Source organism: Lepidochelys olivacea (assembly GCF_965140295.1).
Source record: "Lepidochelys olivacea isolate rLepOli2 genome assembly, chromosome: 27".
NCBI classification, from domain to species: Eukaryota; Metazoa; Chordata; order Testudines; family Cheloniidae; genus Lepidochelys; species Lepidochelys olivacea.
In genome coordinates, this window is record NC_140437.1 from 10,783,469 (window position 1) to 10,803,641 (window position 20,173).

Here is a 20,173-nt window from a genome sequence, read left to right on the forward strand (position 1 = left end):
AGTTCCCCACTCTTGGCCAGGCGATCCCCGGCATCCTCTCCTGCGGTTTTCTCCATCCCCCTCCCGCAAAATGTACACTGCTCGGGGAGTGGCTGCCCCCCTGGTTCCACCTCTGCCTGCAGGATGTCACACCAGTTGCACCCCCGTACACCCTTCCCATGGGTCTGCTTGCTCTGGGCTCTGTTGTCTAGGGTTCACTTCTTTGTTATTTCTGGGACTTTGCTTGTCTTCCCCACTTGGGATCCTTGGTTTAGGGATATCTGCCCCCTCCTTCAGGGCACCCCTCCACTTCTTTCTAGGTAGTGGGGCCCAGTCCTTACCTAATACCACTGAGTATGGTAGCCCCTCCAGCACCCCAAACCACTTCCATTTGAAGTGGCCCCTCACTTCGGCCCGAGGAGGACCTCTTGTCCCCATGGATACACTCAAGGGCCATCCTTGCCTCCACACTCAGCCAGTGCGGCTTCACCAGCCCCCTCTGTACAAGCGAACAGGCTGACGCTTGGGGCCTGTTTGGGGGTTCTACCCAATCCTCACTGGGATGGTGTACAGTTTCTGCCCCCCTTTTCACTCCCCAACTTGAGTCCAGCCACAAAACTCAGCCCACCCACACTCCATATCAAGGCAGTCATGTTTTGTGTGTCCAGGTCTCCCACACTGCCAGCAAACAAGCTTGGCAGACCTCTCAGGTGCTTTTTGGGGCTCCCCCTTTCTCTCTGGGCCTTTCCGGGAAAAGGGTTCTGCCAGTTTCTTCCCCGACTCCTTGTCTTTCTGGGGTCAGTCCTCCCTCCGGGGACCCTCTGCCTCGCTATATTCCTCAGTCAACCTGACGGCTGCCTCAACGGTGACAGGCTGGTGACGCCTCACCCAGACGCGTATGTTCTCGGGGAAGCTCTGCAGCAATTGTTCTGGGACCAATGTGTCCATCATTTCTCCCACCGTGCGCATTTCTGGCCTCAGCCAGCGTGTGGCCCAGTCAATTAGTCTCTGGGCGTACACCTGGGGCCACACTGCCGCCGTCCATTGGGCCGCCCGGAACTTTTGGCGGTACCGCTCCGTCGACAGGCCCACCCAGTCTAGAATGGCCCCCCGCACCCCCTCATAGTTCTGGGCTTGCTCATCGCTCAAGGCCATATAGGCCACTTGAGCCTCTCCTGTCAGGTATGGAGCCAGTCGGAGGGCCCAGGTTGCCTTCTCTCACCTGGTGCCTGTGGCTACCCGCTCGAAGGTCCTGAGAAAGACGTCTGGATCATCCGCTGGGCTCATTTTACAAAGTCCCCAGCCCGGCAGCCGGGTGCCATCCCCTCCCGCAGGACTCACCACTCGTTGCAGAAGCTGTTGTTGAACGCCGGTCTGCTGTATGAATTCTCGCAGACTCTGCTGTTGCTCAATTTACCAGGTCAGTAAGGCCTGTCTCTCAGCCTGGTGGGACTGCTGAAAACTTTGCAGGACCTGCTGCATCTGCTCCTGCTGTTTGACCAGCCATTGCAGGGTCTCCTCCATATCCGGGCTGCCAACCAAGTTCGCTGGCTCTTGGATCCTGGACAAGCCCCCACATGTAACGAGGTGTTCATTTGCCCTCACAACAAATCAGCCAGAGACCCCTTCTGAGTGCAATCACCAGTGCTTTTTATTTTCAGTGTCAGCTCCCACCACCTTCTATTTACACTCTGCTCCAAACCAGCAACCTGGGGGACAGCTAGCATCTCCAGCCTGCAGGGCAGGGATGCAATGCAATGCTCCTCTCCTCCCCCTGCCTGCCTGCCTTATATAGCCCCCTGGCTAATAAGGCTCGCAGGTGCTTCTCTTCTAGCAATTAGGTGTGGCATACTCAGCCAGGCCCAATTAATGCTTATTAATTGGAGCTGGGCTAACAGGGGCCTGGCTCAGGACCTCCTGGCCAGCACCCTGTTACACCCCCACTTAGTCATCTCTGAAGATCCTTGAGGGACCCTACTATTTACTTTCTTTCCTTGTGAAAACTGACCCTTTATTTCCCTTATTGACCTTTGTTTCCTATCTTGTAACCAGTTACTAATTTATAACAGGACCTTCCCTCCTATCTCATAGAATTGGAGGACTGAAAGGGACCTTGAGAGGTCATTTAGTCCAGTCCCCTGCACTCATGGCAGGACTAAGTATTATCTAGACCATTCCTGACAGGTGTTTGTCTAACCTGCTCTTAAAAATCTCTAATGATGGGGATTCTATGACCTCCCTAGGCAATTTATTCCAGCGCTTAACCACCCTGACAGGAAGTTTTTCCTAACGTCCAACCTAAATCTCCCTTGCCGCAATTTAAGCCCATTGCTTCTTGTCCTATCCTTGGAGGTTAAGAAAAACAATTTTTCTCCCTCCTCCTTGTAACAACCTTTTGACTCATGACTGCTTAATTAGGCTTTCTGACTCCAAACACACTATATCAACTGGATCACCCTTGTCCACATGCTTGTTGACTCTCTCATTGATCAGGGAATGTGATATATCCCCAGGGAGAAGAATGATGACACCCACCAGCAGCAAAGATAGGTGGTAGCCTTACCATGCAAAATCCTGCTCATCATGTATTAAAATCTCACAGTTACATTTTCTGTTCAGATTAATTAAGTAAAGTTTGTAAAAACACTTTGAAAATCTATAGGACAGCATAATAAATCAATATGATTTTAATTTATTTTCACTGGTTTTTGTGGTACAGCCAGGCAGAATTTATTCCTGCAACATAATTGCTCCTCATCACTCCTATTTTTGGTTAGGAGTGTCTTTGTGTGTGTAGAGATCCTAATCTGACTATAACAGCTAGGTGTTAATTTTTATTGTTTATTCTAATTAATTCATTATTTATTAATATTGTTGGCTTGCCCTGCGATAATCATATCGGGCCATAAAGGGAAGTTAATATTATTATTATTATTATTTAAGTCAAGGCTGAATGACATAGAGTCTTGTGGTTCTCCTACTCTCATTCTGTAAAAAACAACAGTATTCAGTATTGCCTACCTGTCAAATATCATGAGTCAGGCCTCAAAAATCAAGAATTTTTTTTAATCGCTTTTGTGTCTTTTTATTTGTCTTCTAGTTTTAAGCCTTTAGGGTTCACATTTCTTTGCAACCATGAGGGATAAGAACATCTTTACAACAAAAGCTGAGATTCTCACATATTTACAAAAACAACGAGGAGTCCAGTGGCACCTTAAAGACTAACAGATTTATTTGGGCATAAGCTTTCGTGGGTAAAAAAACCCACTTCTTCAGGTGCATGGAGAAGTGGGTTTTTTACCCATGAAAGCTTATACCCAAATAAATCTGTTAGTCTTTAAGGTGCCACCGGACTCCTCGTTGTTTTTGTGGATACAGACTAACACGGCTACCCCTCTGATACTTGGTCACATATTTACGTAATTTCAGGATCTGGGGCTGTGAGAAAAATGCTAAATCTCGTGACACTCAAGATAAATTGAGGTTTGGACACACTTATGTTACTGCCCTATTTTGGGCCAGAGCAGTAAGGTCAGCAGCAAGTCTCTCAGCATGGGTCCACAGACTCAGGCCAAGGAATTGCAAAGATTTCCCAGAAATGAACAAAGGTAACCATTGTTTTCGTGATTGAAATCTTTCAAAGGCATTGGACTTCATACATTTACTCATGATGTTTTACCATTTTCCCGTGTTTTTTTGCCACAGATGCATGGACATGATCAGAGCTATGCACAAACTTCCCGTTTGCCCTTTTGTCGAGTCGCGCTGTTAAGCGCATTGAAATAGCAGCCATATAATAAAAGTATTAATTTTAAATAAACCAATCTGGTAAAAAATCAATCCCAAAATGTCACTGTCTAGAGGTCTAAAGCGTAAAAGAACAGCGACTTCATTTAAATCTGGATGGCTGGATGAGACTATAGAGACAGTTACACCGAGGTCACATAGTGTAATGCTTGTTAAACTTCATGAAATATTCACATATGATGAGGACAACAGAGTGGTTTGTGTATATTGTCGAGATGCCAAAGCTTCGGGAGAATTTTCAACAGGAAGAATGTAGAATGATGTATGGAAGTTGGATTTCTTAAAGTGTCATCTGTCAAGTAAGTCTCATATAGATGGGTTTCAGAGTAGCAGCTGTGTTAGTCTGTATTCGCAAAAAGAAAAGGAGTACTAGTGGCACCTTAGAAACTAACCAATTTATTTGAGCATAAGCTTTCGTGAGCTACAGCTCACTATCCACTACTGCTGTTGCAGACATTGGCCCGGGGTCCGGGTCCATCACCTCTGACCGGGTCCTGGTAGAAGTTTCCAGAACAGCACTAGGCGTGATGGCTGGTTTAGTCTCGCTGTGGGTGACCATTCCCACCCCCTTGGCTGACTTCATATGATTGGCCAAGTCTTCCCCCAGCAGCATGGGGATGGGATAATCATCAGAGACTGCAAAAGTCCACGTTCCTGACCAGCCCCGGTACTGAACAGGCAACTTGGCTGTAGGCAAATTGAAAGAGTTGGATTTGAAGGGTTGAATCGTCACTTGGATCTCCGGGTTGATTAAATTGGGGTCCACTAAGGAAGCATGGATAGCCGACACTTGTGCTCCAGTGTCCCTCCACGCGGTGACCTTCTTCCCGCCCACACTCACAGTTTCCCTCCACTCCGAGGGTATCTGGGAGGTATCTGGGCCTGAGGACCTCTGGTGTGATTCCGGTGCAATGAACTGTAATCTGTTGGGGTTCTTGGGGCAGTTGGTCTTTACATGCCCCGGCTCGTTACATTTAAAACATTGTCCAGCTGACGGGTCACTGGGGCGAGGTGGGTTGCTGGAGAACGGTGTGGTGGGACGATAAGGTGGCTGGAGGGTTCCTTGGGCGGCCCCCGGTAGTAGGGTGTGGTCTGAGGTTGTCCCTTCTGGTATCCGCTCCAACTGCGACCAGTTTTTTTTCTTCTCTGCCACCTTCACCCATTTGGCTCCAATCTCCCCTGCCTCGATTACAGTTTTGGGTTTCCCAACTAGGACGTATCTTTCTATCTCCTCAGGAACACCCTCTAAGAACTGTTCCATTTGCATTAGGAAGGGCAAATCTACTGGAGATTCAACACTTGCTCCTGATATCCAGGCATCCCAATGTTTCACAATGTGGTAGGCATGTTGGGTAAATGACACGTCTGGTTTCCACCTTAGGGCTCTGAATCGCTGACGGGGATGGTGTAACAAGACTTAGAAAAAAACCCCTTCATTATGGAGCGGATTGCTTAGCATGATTCTTGAAAGTCCAGCTGAAAAGCAGAGGAGGCAAATTAATCTTGAACACAAGCCCTCAAACCCAGAAGAAATCAAAATACTTATTGACAGTGTGTTGTTGGCTATTAAAATGAACAGCTCAAAGCTTTCTGTTCAGGATATTAATGACCATATGGAAAAGTATGTGCGCATACCAGCAAGCTGGAGAAGTAAAAATTATGCTTTTGAATTTCTTGAAATTATCAACTGCATTGTTCAAAATGACCTCATGCATGAAATAGCATTGGCAATGTTTCATACTCTATCTGTTGATGAAAGCACTGATATATCCATTAGCAGATACTTGATACTCTACTTTAAATATAGATCCATAAATTCTGCAGACTATAAAACTTTGTTTGGTGGACTATTACGATTGCAAGAATGTGAGGCTGTTTCAATAGTGTCTGCAGTCAAAGAGTTTTATAAAAAACAACCTGATCTAATGAAAATGGTGGTGTTCACATCTGATGGTGCCTCTGTGATGTTGGGCAAACTCAATGGTGTGGCGGCTCAGCTGAAATGTGATATTCCACACTTAGTCCAGCAACATTGAGTTGCACACCGGGAAGACTTGGGGATTTCTGATGCATTGAAAGAGGTCAGGCTGATAAGAGACATCGAAACCTTAATGAGAACTGTCAACATGGTGTTCTGTCAGTCATCCAGGAGAAAATGCAAATTTCAGAAAAAAATTTAGGATGCTTCTGAATGTAAGTCAGTGGCTTTCAGGCCACTCAATGAAGTGTGCTGGTTATCTAGGCACTTTGCACTTCGAGCAATTATTCACAGCTATAATCCTCTTCTGGAATATTTTGAGCAAGACAAAGATACTGATCCAGTTTCTAAATACTGCCACAAAAAGCTGAATACCATGGAATACCAAATAACATTAGAAGTTTTGAATGATGTTTTGTCGGAGCTGGCTTCACTATCCACGCTGCTCCAGAAACGGGGCCTTACACCTCTTGAAGCATTTCACCTTGCCAAGGTAAACTGAACAAGATCAGAAGACAGTACCTTGGAGATTCAGTCTTATGGAATGACAAAGTTAAGGCTCTCTTGGATATAAGCTCTCAAAAAAATAATGAAATTGATACCAGTTCCATAATAACTTTCATAAACATCTTGTGTGCACATTTGGCAGACAGATTTCCAGAGGATGAAGGCCAGGAGTGGTCCGCTTTTGATTGTGCAGCAATAGTTAAGTGTGACTTCAGTTTTGGAACTCATCAGGCCAAATCCTTATGTTCAAAATACAAAGACTTTCTTGCTGAAGAGATTGTTATAGTCAGTCAGTACAATGCCTTCAAGTTTGCAGTAGCCCAAAGAATCAAAAGCCAGTTGGTTTTAAGTTTACCGGATATGGTGACATTTGCTCACCAGAACTAACAGTTTCAGGATCTTGCAAAGTTGATGGATATTGGAGGAACATTCCTAGCATCAAGTGCAGGCTGTGAGTGTGGCTTTAGCTTAATGAACACTCTAAAAAACAAACTATGGAATCGTTTACAAGTAGATCATTTGGACATGCTGATGTGTATTAAGAGTTACCAGCTGGATGGAGGACTGATAGATCTGGACAGAGTTTCTATTGAATGGGCAAATGAAAAAGATCGCAGGGAAAAACAGTAAGGTTAGTTCAGCAGTCTTTGACATTTCGACCAATAAGGAAATTAAAATGCATGTGTAATTACATATCTTATTCTTGGCGGATAATCATTTATTGATATGTTTTAGGAAAATTTTAAATTTAAAACACAAACTTGTTTTTCTTTTCCTTATGATGTCTCTATCTGAAAACCCATGTAAATTGACACAAATTGCAAATTAAAACTTTTTAAATGTATAAGCATTTTACTCGCTTGGGCACATTTGCCTCATGGCGCACAACTTTGAACTCTGCTTCAAAAATTTGCACAGAAGAAATTTTTTGCGCACACGGCCTGTCAAATATTCGAGGGCCCCTGTCACATAGCGGGCCTCTGCGTGTGACCCCCCCCCTTAAACATTAAACACACTTTTTATGTGTTAACACCATTGTAAATGCTGGCGGCAAAGCAAGGTTTGGGGTGGAGGCTGACAACTCACGACCCCCCCCCATGTAAGAACTTTGTGATCCCCGAGGGGTCCCGACCCCCACTTTGAGAACCCCTGGAGAGCGTCCATGGGGGCTGGGTGGCTCCACTGAGGCCGAGGTCACCTCCGCCCATCCTCTCGCGCAGCCTCAGCCGTCCCCAGTGCGCATGCCACGCAGCAGCGCGGTGACGTCATCCCGTCCCATCCGCACGCACGTTCCCCTCCCCCTCCCGGTAACGGGGGAAGAGGCGGCTGGAGCCGGCGGAGCCCGAGCGGCGAGTGAGTCGGGGGGAGGGGAGAGCCGCGGGGCGGCCCCGCATCGCGTTTCCCCGCGGGGCCCGGCGAGCGGGGCCTGCTTCCGGCGGGTGGGGGGCCGCGGCCTAGGGCGGCTGGCGGCGCCCGGGCCTGCCCCGGACAAAGGGCCCGCCCCCTGCTCGAGGCTCCCCGCGTCCCTCAGCCTTAGCGGGCGGCGTGTGGGGGTGAGCTGCCCCCTCAGCCCCCGGGCGCAGGGCCCCCAGGAGAGGGGGCGGGGCCTCCTGCTGCTGCTTCAGCTCAGCCACCCCCCCCGGGGCAGCGCGGGTCTCCCCCCGCACCCCGAGCTATAGCGGCCCCCTCCCTGTCCCGCCACCCCCGCCCCGAGCTACAGCGGCCGCTCCCCCCCCGGGGCAGCGCGGGTCTCACCCCCCCGCCCCGAGCTACAGCGGCCGCTCCCCCCCCCCCGGCAGCGCGGGTCTCACACCCCCCCGCCCCGAGCTACAGCGGCCGCTCCCCCCCCGGTGCAGCGCGGGTCTCACCCCCCCGCCCCGAGCTACAGCGGCCGCTCCCCCCCCCCCCCAGGGCAGCGCGGGTCTCACCTTCCTCCCCCGTACCGAACTACAGCCCCCCCCCCCCCCGGGGCAGCGCGGGTCTCACACCCCCCCGCCCCGAGCTACAGCGGCCCCCTCCCCCCCCCGGGGCAGCGCGGGTCTCACACCCCCCCGCCCCGAGCTACAGCGGCCGCTCCCCCCCCCCCCCCCAGGGCAGCGCGGGTCTCACCTTCCTCCCCCGTACCGAACTACAGCGGCCCCCCCCCCCCCCCGGCAGCGCGGGTCTCACACCCCCCCGCCCCGAGCTACAGCGGCCGCTCCCCCCCCGGGGCAGCGCGGGTCTCACCCCCCCCGCCCCGAGCTACAGCGGCCCCCTCCCCCCCCCCGGGGCAGCGCGGGTCTCACACCCCCCCCGCCCCGAGCTACAGCGGCCCCCTCCCTCCCCCCCGGGGCAGCGCGGGTCTCACACCCCCCCCCGCCCCGAGCTACAGCGGCCCCCTCCCTCCCCCCCGGGGCAGCGCGGGTCTCACACCCCCCCCGCCCCGAGCTACAGCGGCCCCCTCCCCCCCGGGGCTGCGCGGGTCTCACCCCCCCCCGCCCCGAGCTACAGCGGCCCCCTCCCTCCCCCCCGGGGCAGCGCGGGTCTCACACCCCCCCCGCCCCGAGCTACAGCGGCCCCCTCCCCCCCGGGGCTGCGCGGGTCTCACACCCCCCCCGCCCCGAGCTACAGCGGCCCCCTCCCCCCCGGGGCTGCGCGGGTCTCACCCCCCCCCGCCCCGAGCTACAGCGGCCCCCTCCCTCCCCCCCGGGGCAGCGCGGGTCTCACACCCCCCCCGCCCCGAGCTACAGCGGCCCCCTCCCCCCCGGGGCTGCGCGGGTCTCACACCCCCCCCGCCCCGAGCTACAGCGGCCCCTTTCCCCCCCCCCGGGGCAGCGCGGGTCTCTCACACCCCCGCCCCGAGCTACAGCGGCCGCTCCCCACCCCGCCAGCGCGGGTCTCACCTTCCCCCCCGGAGCAGCGCGGGTCTCACACCCCCCCCCTCGAGCTACAGCGGCCCCCTCCCCCCCGGGGCAGCGCGGGTCTCACACCCCCCCACCCCGAGCTACAGCGGCCCCCTCCCCCCCGGGGCAGCGCGGGTCTCACACCCCCCCACCCCGAGCTACAGCGGCCGCTCACACCCCCCCGGGGCAGCGCGGGTCTCACCTTCCTCCCCCCCCTCCCCCGCCCCGAGCTACAGCGGCCACCTCCTCCCTCCCAGGGCAGCGCGGGTCTCACCCCCCCTCCCCCCACATTGACCTATAGCGGGTTTCAGAGTAGCAGCCGTGTTAGTCTATATCTGCAAAAAGAAAAGGAGGACTTGCGGCACCTTAGAGACTAACAAATTTATCAGAGCATAATGTTTCCTGAGCGATAGAGCTCACTTCATCAGATCCAATGAAGTGAGCTGTAGCTCACGAAAGCTTATGCTCTGATAAATTAGTTAGTAGTCTCTAAGGTGCCACAAGTCCTCCTTTTCTTTTCATGAGTTATAGCTGTGCCCTTTATCCCCCAGGGCAGTGCAGGTCTCATCCCCAGCTCGAGCTAGGGCAGCCCTTCTCCCACCCAGGGCGGCATGGATCTCACCCCCACACCGAGCTACAGCAGCCCTCTCCCTCCTGAACAGTACCTACCTCATGCCAAATCGAGCTACAATGTCCCCCTTTCTCCCAGAATAGCATGGATCTCCTCCCCAAACCAAGCTACAATGTCCAACAGACCCCATGCAGGGCAGCATGATCGCTTAGGTGGGGGGGATGTAGGATATTCTCACTCACTTGCCCCACAAGCTTGGATCATGGGGTAGGGAGGGGGAGACAGGTGATGCGTTTAGCCTTCCCCACTGTGGGAAAGGATGCTGCAAGTGTAGTTTTGCTCTCTTCCCCCATCCACACCTAGTACCTGACTGGGCAATCTTTATGGCGGGAAGGTGGAGGGGTGCAGTGTGGTTCTCTTCTCTTTTTTGACCCTCCCCCCATACAGACACCATCCCCAATTGGGTGATTTCTGGCAGAAGGAGACTGCAGTGTGGTTTTCCTCTCTTTCCCCATGTACACACCATCCCTGACTGGGTGACGGGGAGAACAGGTGGGTGCAGTTTGTTGTCCCACTCCTTCCTCAAATTTAGGATGATCCATGAGAAGGAAGGCTGCAGTGTTCCTTCCTTCCTGTCTTTTCAAGGCAGAATGATCTGGCGGGGGGATACTGCTGCAATCCCATTCTCTGTCCACCCACCCAGTGTAGGATCTTTCACAAGGCAAAATGATCTTAGGAGTTAGGAGGCCAGAGTGTCTGTCCCCTTCCCAATCCTCAAGGCATATAATCCCAAAGGGACAAAGTTTCACCCTCTCTTCTCTTAACCAGTACATTTTCTAAAGTGTGGTGAACTGGGGGTGTGGAGACTGCTGTGGTGTTCCTGCTCTTAAAGGCAAGGTGGCCTCCAGAGAAGATGTGGTCGTCAGCGTCTCTTTTCCCAAAATTATGTTAACTGGGGAAATCTGCACACACCTCTGTCTATCTTTAGGGTTTTCTACTGCAGCTTGTCACTGTGATGTCTGAGCACCATCCACATGAAAAAATCAATAGCAAAGACTTGAGTAGACTTCATAATCAAGTGTAGCAGATTGTTCTGCAGAGTGTTGTGTTTCTGATTGTACTTGATATATGCTTTTCCAGTTTTCTTTTATTCACACAGTGAGAAAACAGCCTTACAAACTGATTTAATATTAAAAAATATTACAATTCATGAAGTACAGCACAAGCAACAAGAGCCCAGTGTTCCACAATTCAGGCGTTTGTCACATATCAGCAGGTTTGAAGCTTGAGAACTGTGTTGGTGCAAGTGGGAAGAACAGATTATTGGAGTCAAGCTTCTACCATGGAGAGCAGAGGAATGATTTTTTTCCAAAAATGACCTAGAGAGCTCCATATTCTAGACTTTTAGATTTGTTGAGCAGATTCCAAACTGGTAAATCCTTTGTGTAGGAGGTAGTGTACAGAATTTACTCTCAGATTTGCCAGTTATTTCTCTTAGCTATGCACCTTAATGTCATTGAAGGGGTCCCAGTGAATGCAGAGAATTGTCTAATAAGACTGCTAAACTAGGAGCCTTCTGACTGTAACACACTTGAAAGGGCTGTGCATCATGCCCCCCCCCCCTTTTTTTTTTGTGCCTTGAAGGTATGACTTTAGTTGCCCAAGCATTGGGAAAATACTAAACTTCATGGAATCAGGGTCAAATCCTAGCAGCATCAACAACTGAGCCCTTCATCCTCCTGACATGGAAAAGTGAGTTCTGTGCAAACAGATTGGGTGGGAGTCTTTCAAATGTGACCTCAAGAACTGAGGTGCTGTCTACTCTGCGTGTATCTTAAATATCCTAAGGCACACCTCTTAAATGAGGCTTGACTTTTTGTTCTTGACCAACATTTCCCCTCCCCCTACGGTTGTGTGGTTTGCTATGTGCTATCTGCCCTCCTCTCTAAAGGTGGCTGGATTTCAGCTGTGCAGTATTTACAAAGCTATAACACATTCAGGGATGGGACTGTATAAAAATGCAAAATATTTATTCAGTTGACTTTCCACTTCTCCTCCCATATCGGTTCTTGTGTTCAGGGACCTCGCCTTGGGTTTATTTGTCTATCTTGGATTGTAAAATCTACAGGACAGGAATGTTTGTTAAGCATTGTGTTAACGGGTGATAGACTTTTCTATCTATAAACCTGGTAACATGTATTTCTTTTTGATTGATGGAACTTTTTGAGCGATGTAATATTTTGGACAGCAACCTGTTCATTTTTCTTTAATGAAAAGTGAATATATTATAATTTTCAGTAGAGGAACAAAGCCAAAATCCTAGTTGGGGTTATCTTCTCAAACATCCATCTTCAGATGACTGTAGGAAGCCCTGGTCAAAGGAATTTGTGCCTTTTGTATCTGGCAAACTATAACAGAGGGGATGTTAACTTGTATATTCTGACCGTAACAGAGAGATTGCTGACATCATGAACTGGAACAAAGGTGGGCCTGGCACCAAAAGAGGCTTTGGTTTTGGAGGATTTGCCATAGCCCCTGGAAAGAAAGAGGAACCAAAACTCCCTTCACAGTCCCATAGTGCTTTTGGAACACCTGGCTCTTCAGCTGCGTTTGGGAAGTCAGCACCGCCTCAGCTCCCTTCTTTCTATAAAATTGGATCAAAGCGAGCAAACTTTGATGAGGAGAATGCGTAAGCTGTGATACTTTTTTTTTGTGTGTCCTGTTTTAGATTTGGTTGTTTTACAGGTTTCAAGGAGCAAATTTCATTGATTGAAACTAACAAGCAGAGAAATAGTTTAAACTGTCTGAGCCTGGGTTTTCTTCTCAGTGAAAGGGGAATAATACCCTTGTCTATGTTGAGAGTTGTTTGTGAAGCTTATTTTAATTATTTAGATTTAAAATAATAAGAAGATGCCTATTCAAGGATCTAGGCACAGTAACACGTCATTAGTGGATATAATAAAATCCCAGTACATTTTAAGTAATCATTTCAGTAGGAACTGAGTCAACCAGCCACCTACAAAAACTCCTTTCCACCCTTACATCATTGTGGGAAGTATGCCTGTCGCCTCCTCCAAAAGCCCAAATTGAACGTCTTTTGCAGCATGTTCAAAAGGTCACTAAATTCAGGCTATTTTAGACCAACAGGGGGACCAAGTTCCAAAGTCTTGGAGCTCCCGTGTCCTGCCAGCTTCCCCCTCTATTTTTTACAGTGAGGGGAATCCAGCTTGAGCATCCCTGCTGACTTCAGCTATGGCAGAATGGCATGGGGAGAGAGGCGATTCCTCCAGTAGGCCAGTCACAGGCCATACAGGGCTTTATCGATCATAACCAGCACCCAAAATTCCAGTCAGCCAGTGCAGCTCCTGCAGCACCACTATCACATGTTCCCAGCAAGATGCCCCATTCAGTAAGGAAGCCACTGCATTCTGCACCTACTGCATCTCTCAATGGTTTTAAGGTGTGGCTCCATGTTGAGCACTCGCAGTAGTCTAAACTGAGGTAATAACAGCATAGATAACAGTGGCAAAGTCTCCATCCAGAATGAAAAGTCACAACCTCTTAGCCATATACACATGGTAAAAAACTGACTGGAATACTTCTGTCGCACAATTGTCAAATAGCAGCTGGGAGTCTAAAATCACCCCTATGTTACAAACCCTAGCAAGATATACTCCTTCTGTCAAATGATCTGAAGTTGCCTCGTCTATAAAGAGAGAGGGTGGTCCATTCCTTAGGGCACTAGTCTGGGACTTCGGCGACCCAGGTTCAATTCCCTGCTCTGCCACAGACGTCCTATGCGACCTTTGGCAAGTCATTTAATCTCTGTGCCGCAGTTTGTTGTTTGTAGAACGTATTTAAACATATTAAAAAGATTGTGAGGCTGTCAGACACGACAGTGATTGATAGATGGATCACCACTTGCTTCCCCTTGCTCCTATCTTGTTTGGGTTGAGTTTCAACTAGCTTACTTTCATCTATACTTCAGTCTCAGCTAGACACTGGCTGAGGCACTGATCAGCATCATCCAAGTCGAACAAGATACAGTTGGGTGTTGCCAGCATCCTGAAAACATTGGCCTCCTTACTAACCCTTCTTATAGTCCTATACACACATTGAGGGGATCACACCTCAACGTCCTTCAATGGAAAAAACTAGATGAATACAAAGTTTTGTTATTCACTCCAGTCAGTTATACAGAGACTCAAACCAATGGCTCTACAAACAGATAGACCCACTGCATGACTTGTTATAGCTGTGTGCTGACCTGGCCCATTACTGTGCTATAAACTACTCTCTCTTACTTGTCAGATACTTTGAGGATGAAGAGGAAGATTCCAGCAATGTTGATTTGCCATACATTCCTGCAGAGAATTCCCCCACGCGCCAGCAGTTTAATTCCAAATCGGGAGACTCTGACAGTGAAGATGATCCCTTGGAAGCATTCATGGCTGAAGTGGAGGCAAGCCCCAGCTCATTAAGTGTTTATGAATTTAGGTGTTAAACTCCTCTGTTAAGAGCAGGAAACATAGATAAATATACAAAAGGTTAAGGGTTATATTAGTGCTCTTCAAGGTGCTGTTTACAATAATATTATTACCTGTTGACATGGATAAGGCTGTACTTTGTATATCGGAGTCCTTGTCTATTATCTTCATGAGAATTTTTAAAAAATCCCAATATGTGTAAAAACCATTTAAAAGTGACTAAAGCCAAAAAAAATTACCGAAAGAATCATAGACATGTAATTCTGGAAGGGAACTTGAGAGGACATCTAGTCCAGCCCGCTGCACTGAGGAAGGTCAAAAGTATACCTAGCGTATCATCCCTGACAGGTGTTTGTCCAGCCTGTTCTTAGAAGCTTCCAATGATGTGGATTCCACAACCTCCCTTGGAAGCCTATTTCAGAGATTAACTACCCTTATAGTCAGAACGTTTTTCCTAATATCTAACCTAAATCTCTCTTGCTGCAGATTAAGTGCATTACTTCTTGTCCTACCTTCAGTGGACATAGAGAACAGTTCATTCCTGTTCTCTTTGTAACAGTCCTTAACATATATGAACACTGTTATCAGGTCCCCCCACAATTTTCTTTTCTCAAGACTAAACATGCCCTGTTTTTTTCAATCTTTCTTCATAGGTGAAGTTTTCTATACCTTTTATCATTTTTGTTCTCTCTTCTGGACTCTCTCCAATCTGTCAATCTTTCCTGAAGTGTTGCACCAAGTACTGGTTACAGTACTCCAATGGAGGTCTCACCAGTGCTGAGTAGAGCAGGACAGTTACTTTCTATGTCTTATGTATGACATTCCTCTTAATGCATCCCAGAATAATATGAGCCTTTTTCACTACCTCCTAGCCAGTTCATCCCCATTTTGTAGTTGCGCATCTGATTTTTTCCTTCCTGAGTTTTTTACGCTTGTGTTTATTGAAAATCATCTTGTTGAATTCGGACCTGTTCTCCAATTTGTCAAGGGCAGTCTGAATTCTAATCCTGTCCTCCAAAGTGTTAGCAACCCCTTCGGGCTTGCTGCTATCTGCAGATTTTATAAGCATACTTTCCACTCTATTATCCAAGTCATTAATAAAAATGCTGAATAGTGCTGAACCCAGGACAGTCCCCTGCAGGATCCCACTAAATATGTCCCCCCAATTTGACAGTGGACCATTGATGACTACTCTTTGAGTACAGCCTTTCAGCCAGTTTTGCACCCACCTTACAGTAATTTCATTTAGATCACATTTCCCTATTTTGCTTATGAGAATGTCATGTAAGACTGTGTCAAAAACCTTACTAAAATCAAGACATCGTGTCTATAGGCCCCCCACTAGAACAGTTACTGTGTCAAAGAAGGAAATTAGGCTGGTTTGGCATGATTTGTTCTTGACAAATCTATCTTGGTGATTATTTGTAACCCTATTATCCTCTTGGTATTTACAAATGAATTGTTTAATAATTTGTTCCAGTATCTTTCCAGCTATTGAAGTTAGGGCTGACTGGTCTGTCATGCCTTGAGTCCTTTTTGTTCCCCTTTTTAAAGATAGGTAGTTTGTTTGCCATTCTCCAGGCCTCTGTGATTTCACCTGCCCTGTAAGGGTTTTCAAAAGTAATTGCTATAGGTTCTGAGAAAGCTTTAGCTAGTTCCTTAAGTACCCTAGGGTGAATTTCATCAACTCCTGCTGACTTAAATACATCTAACTTCTTTAAATATTCTTTAGCATGATCTTTCCCTATTTTGGCTTCCATTCCGTCGTCCTTGTTGTTAATATTAATTATTACGTTTCTGATCACAATTAACCTCTTATAGTGAAGACTGAAGCAAAATAGGCATTAAACATCATAGCCTTCTTGATGTCACAAGTTGTTTGTTCTCCTTCCCCTCTAAGTAGAGGACCTCTACTTTTCTTCATCCTTCTCTTGCTGTTAATGTAGTTATAGAACCTCTTCTTATTGCCTTTTATGTCCTTTGCTGGGTGTAATTCTTTTTGTGCCCTAGCCTTTATGATTTTGTCCCATACGTGCTTATGCCGTTCTTTTGTACGCCTCCTTAGCAATTTGTCCATGTTTCCACTTTTTGTAGGATTCCTTTTTGATTTTCAGGCATTAAAGAGCTTCTGATTGGAGCCATATTGGCTTCTTCTTTCCTTCTTCCTATCTTTCCCTTCTATTCTTCCAGTCTTTTCTTTGCATCAGGGTAGCTTGCTGTTGCACCTTTAATATTCTCTCTTTGAGAAACTGCCAGCTCTCATGAACTCCTTTTTCCCTTAGATTTTCTTCCCATGGGACCTTACCTACCAATTCTCTGAGTTTAACATCTGCTTTTTTGAAGTCCATTGTCTTTATTCTGCTCCTGTCCTTCCTTTCCTTAGAATCATGGAATCTATCATTTCATGATTACTTTCACCCAAATTGCCTTCAACCTTCAGATGAACTATAACATCGCCAAAGATCTAACCAGGCAGTACAACGCCATTCATTGTAAGTAATAAAGATAGTATTTTAAGCTTTTTTGTTACTTTGATCTTAATGACGTATGCCTTGGCATCAACTCTGCTAGCTGCAATTATGTTTAAAGACAATTGGTGCTGGCACAGCTTTCCTGATCGATGTGCGAAGAAAACTGTTTTTAAGAACAGCATTGGAAAACGTTGGCCTGAGAACTCCCAAAGGATTAGTCAGTGGCATGATATGGTTAGCATAATAGGACATGGAATGAGAGACTGTTGAATCCCAAAAGTGCTGTTCCTGTGGCATGATGGAATAACCTAGCTCTGATTACTTCGGTCCTATTACAATATGACTGACTCCTGTTTCCCGCTTCAGATTTATCATCATGTTTTGCAAGGTCATTCATCACTTTGTATAAACATTGCAATAAGGATTTTTCCTTTCCAAGCTTTATCCTTGTGGTTGTTATGTGATACAATTCTGTGTCCTCTTAGGATCAAGCAGCCCGAGACATGAAGAGACTTGAAGAGAAAGACAAGGAAAGAAAGAATACAAAGTAAGCTCTCTTCTGTATCTCCCAGATCCTGCCTTGTAAGGGTGTTTAGAGCATTTCAAGGCTTATAAAAACCATCTTCTCCATTTTACATTAAACTTAATTGGTTCTTTAGATCCATGTCATGTAAATATAGTGAATAACCAGAGCATAGAATCCCTTCCAGTGGCTGTAAATTTTTGTACAGTAAAATAGAATCAGATGATAGATTAGCAGAATCCTTTGAGGCACCCCAAAACAAAACATACTGGAAGATTCACTTATAAGAAAACAAACCAGGCTTTTATTTTATTTGGGAAGGATCACCAACGCCTTTTCTTCCCTCCCTGTACTCAAAGTCCCTACATTGCAGCAACCATCTACACAAGCCAAGGAAAACTGGGTATAGCTCCCTACAAAGCCAGTCGCTGCCTTCCTGAGCAATATCCAAAGGACATTGTTCCCAAGTATGATTCAGGTACTCTTTGCCCAGCAATCCCAGGCCAGGCAAACCTAGAGACTGAGGGATTAAACTGAGATCCTTGCATGTCAATACATTTCATTGCTACTAGCTTGCCAGACTGGCCCAGATGAAGCTATTTGTTCCCCAGTGATTAGGAATGTTTGGTTTTGCCTAAAACCATATTTATTAGAATAGATGGCTCCTTTGGGATCATCTGGTGAAAGCACCATTGCAGCACAGACAAATTTAGAAATAAACACAATTTTGCAGTAAATACTGTGATTCTTCTAAACCTAGTTCAGGGGTTAAGAACAGTGCCACATGCTGCTCCCCACAGTTGGGAAATTTTGAGCTCAGAAGCAGATTTACAAGGGGGGAGATTGCTTGTCTGTCTTGATCAAGTGAAATAACTATGTACCATTGATACTTGTTGTGAACATCAGATGTGTTAGTGTAGTCTATATTGCATGGCGTTGATCAGGTTGTTCATAGGCCTGAAACAGAACACTGGATCCAAACCACCACCGACTTTGGGGAAGCCCTGAACTGGATTCAAACTTCCTGGTTCCTGTCCCTCTCTAGTTATGGGCTTGTAATAACATCTTTTGGTAATGCCAGGGACTTAAACCAAAATGCTCACTTTTCAAAAACTTTCACAGTAGAATCCACATCAAAGAATTCCTAATCTTCAGCCATGCTAGTGGAAGTAAAAGATGCTTGTGCAGGATTATGTATTATGAAAGCTCCTGTGGGTTGGGATTATACACTGATTTAATTGCTGCTTGATATTGTTAGTGTTGTGTCTTCCACTAAAGCATGGAGCTCATCACTACTCAAGTGACAATACAGAGCTGGGTATGTGGAACATTTGCAGGGAAGTTTGTTTCTCCGCTTGTTTTTCCAGGGGTATTCGAGATGACATTGAAGAGGAAGATGACCAAGTGAGTTCCTATGCAGTCTTTCTATCTATTTTATCCCCCCAAAATCTAACTACTTAGGTACAAGCAAAACTTGAATTCCATTTGAAACAAACTTGGAAGTTCATCGAGAGAGTCTACTAGTTTCCCTGTTGTCCCTGCCTTTCCAGATGCTTTAGAAAAGAAATAAAGAATATTGGGAGAAAAATCTCACAGTTCCTTAACTTGTATGTGAGAGGATCTTTCAGCTGATATGGTTTAAAATACACATAGTTTTCAATACCTCTGGGCCTCATCTAAACTGGTTACAGTAATATCTTTTATTTATATTGGTTCCACACCCTCCCCCCGCCACCCCCCAAAAAAGAGAAGAACAGAAAGGAAAAGAAATGGGAGGGAGAGGAGAGTGATGTCTCGGTTTCCATCTGTTAGGAATAAATGAAAGGTTTCTAGAAAGTTAGACCAAATCTTTTTCAATTTGTCTGAGATCCCTCTTCTCAGAAACATTACCCACTCATCAGCTGCTAGGTCAGCCAAGTTGCTGTGCTGAGCTTCTATGCCTGGAGGCAGTTTGTTCTTCCATCTAGATCATAGTCATCTAATACAGAGCTACAGTGGAATCATGGGAAGTCACTCTGATGACTTGTCAGCCAAATTTTGTCACTCTTTGGGGGCAGAGATCATCTTTTCCTCTCTATGCATAATTAGGGCCCCAGTCCCGAATTAGGCAATACAATAAGGTCATGTCTACACTTACGCTTACTGTGCAGCAAGCTGGAGTTTGAGTCAACAACACACCAGCATGCTGCTTACTAAGTCTTTGGGTGAACTCTGCTGGAATGTCCTAAAAGTTCCCTGCTATGCTTTGCAGTAGGGTCCACATGGACACTTACTGTGCAGCATGCTGGGACTGCTGCAGTTTTACACCCTAGCTTGCCGTGCAGTAAGTGTACTTGTAGATGTGCCCTAACACAGATAATAAATGAAGAAAAGAGACTTCATTTCAAAATGTACTTTATTCATTTATTTGACATGTCCTAATTATTTGATACTTTGTGATTTGTTAGTAACTATTCTGTTAGTTTCAGTAATGTAGGACCACACCAATGTGCTGTAACTATATACATTTGAGTGAAGCTAATTTATGCATGCAAATACCTGAGACTATGCAAATTATATGCACAGATGGGTAGTTAAGCAGCTAACTGGCCTGTTGAATGCACATGCGAAAGTTAGACAAGTGCAAACATTTGCACGCAGGTACATACACTGGACTTTGGAAATCTGGCCCCTGAATCTTTGCTGAGAAGTCAGATGAGACGCTCATTTCCCCATGAGAATGTTTTGGTTTGCAGATTAACAGTGAGAGCTAAATGAGTCTCCACAGTAGATGTGCATCTTTGTTAGATGCGTAGGGTGGGATCTTCCAGTGCCTTCAGTGAATTCCAATTTGTGCCTCTCTTTTTGGAATTGTTTCTTTCCCATTTAAATGGAGTGTTGACGGTCCATTAGTACATTGAAGCAAAACACCTTTTCCTCTCTCAGAGGATGGTTGGGGGAGGTGAAAAATAAACATTTGAGGCATTTT

The 20,173-nt window shown here is 46.9% G+C and overlaps 1 protein-coding gene across 4 annotated transcripts in view; it reads left to right on the forward strand.

The window, feature by feature from the left end:
- The first annotated feature begins 7,510 nt into the window (after nt 1-7,510).
- DDX42 (DEAD-box helicase 42) overlaps nt 7,511-20,173 on the forward strand; it is a 34,359-nt gene continuing 21,696 nt past the window's right edge. The window contains exons 1-7 of one of the 4 annotated variants that reach the window (XM_084615529.1): nt 7,521-7,624; nt 10,172-10,276; nt 11,369-11,476; nt 12,177-12,413; nt 14,036-14,186; nt 17,168-17,229; nt 18,573-18,609. In XM_084615529.1, the coding sequence (XP_084471655.1) occupies nt 11,469-11,476; nt 12,177-12,413; nt 14,036-14,186; nt 17,168-17,229; nt 18,573-18,609 (495 nt within the window). In that variant the 5' untranslated portion in view covers nt 7,521-7,624; nt 10,172-10,276; nt 11,369-11,468. Of the gene's footprint in view, nt 7,625-10,171; nt 10,277-11,368; nt 11,477-12,176; nt 12,414-14,035; nt 14,187-17,167; nt 17,230-18,572; nt 18,610-20,173 lie in introns of all 4 variants that reach the window. The other 3 variants (XM_084615531.1, XM_084615530.1, XM_084615532.1) reach the window with 3 other exon arrangements.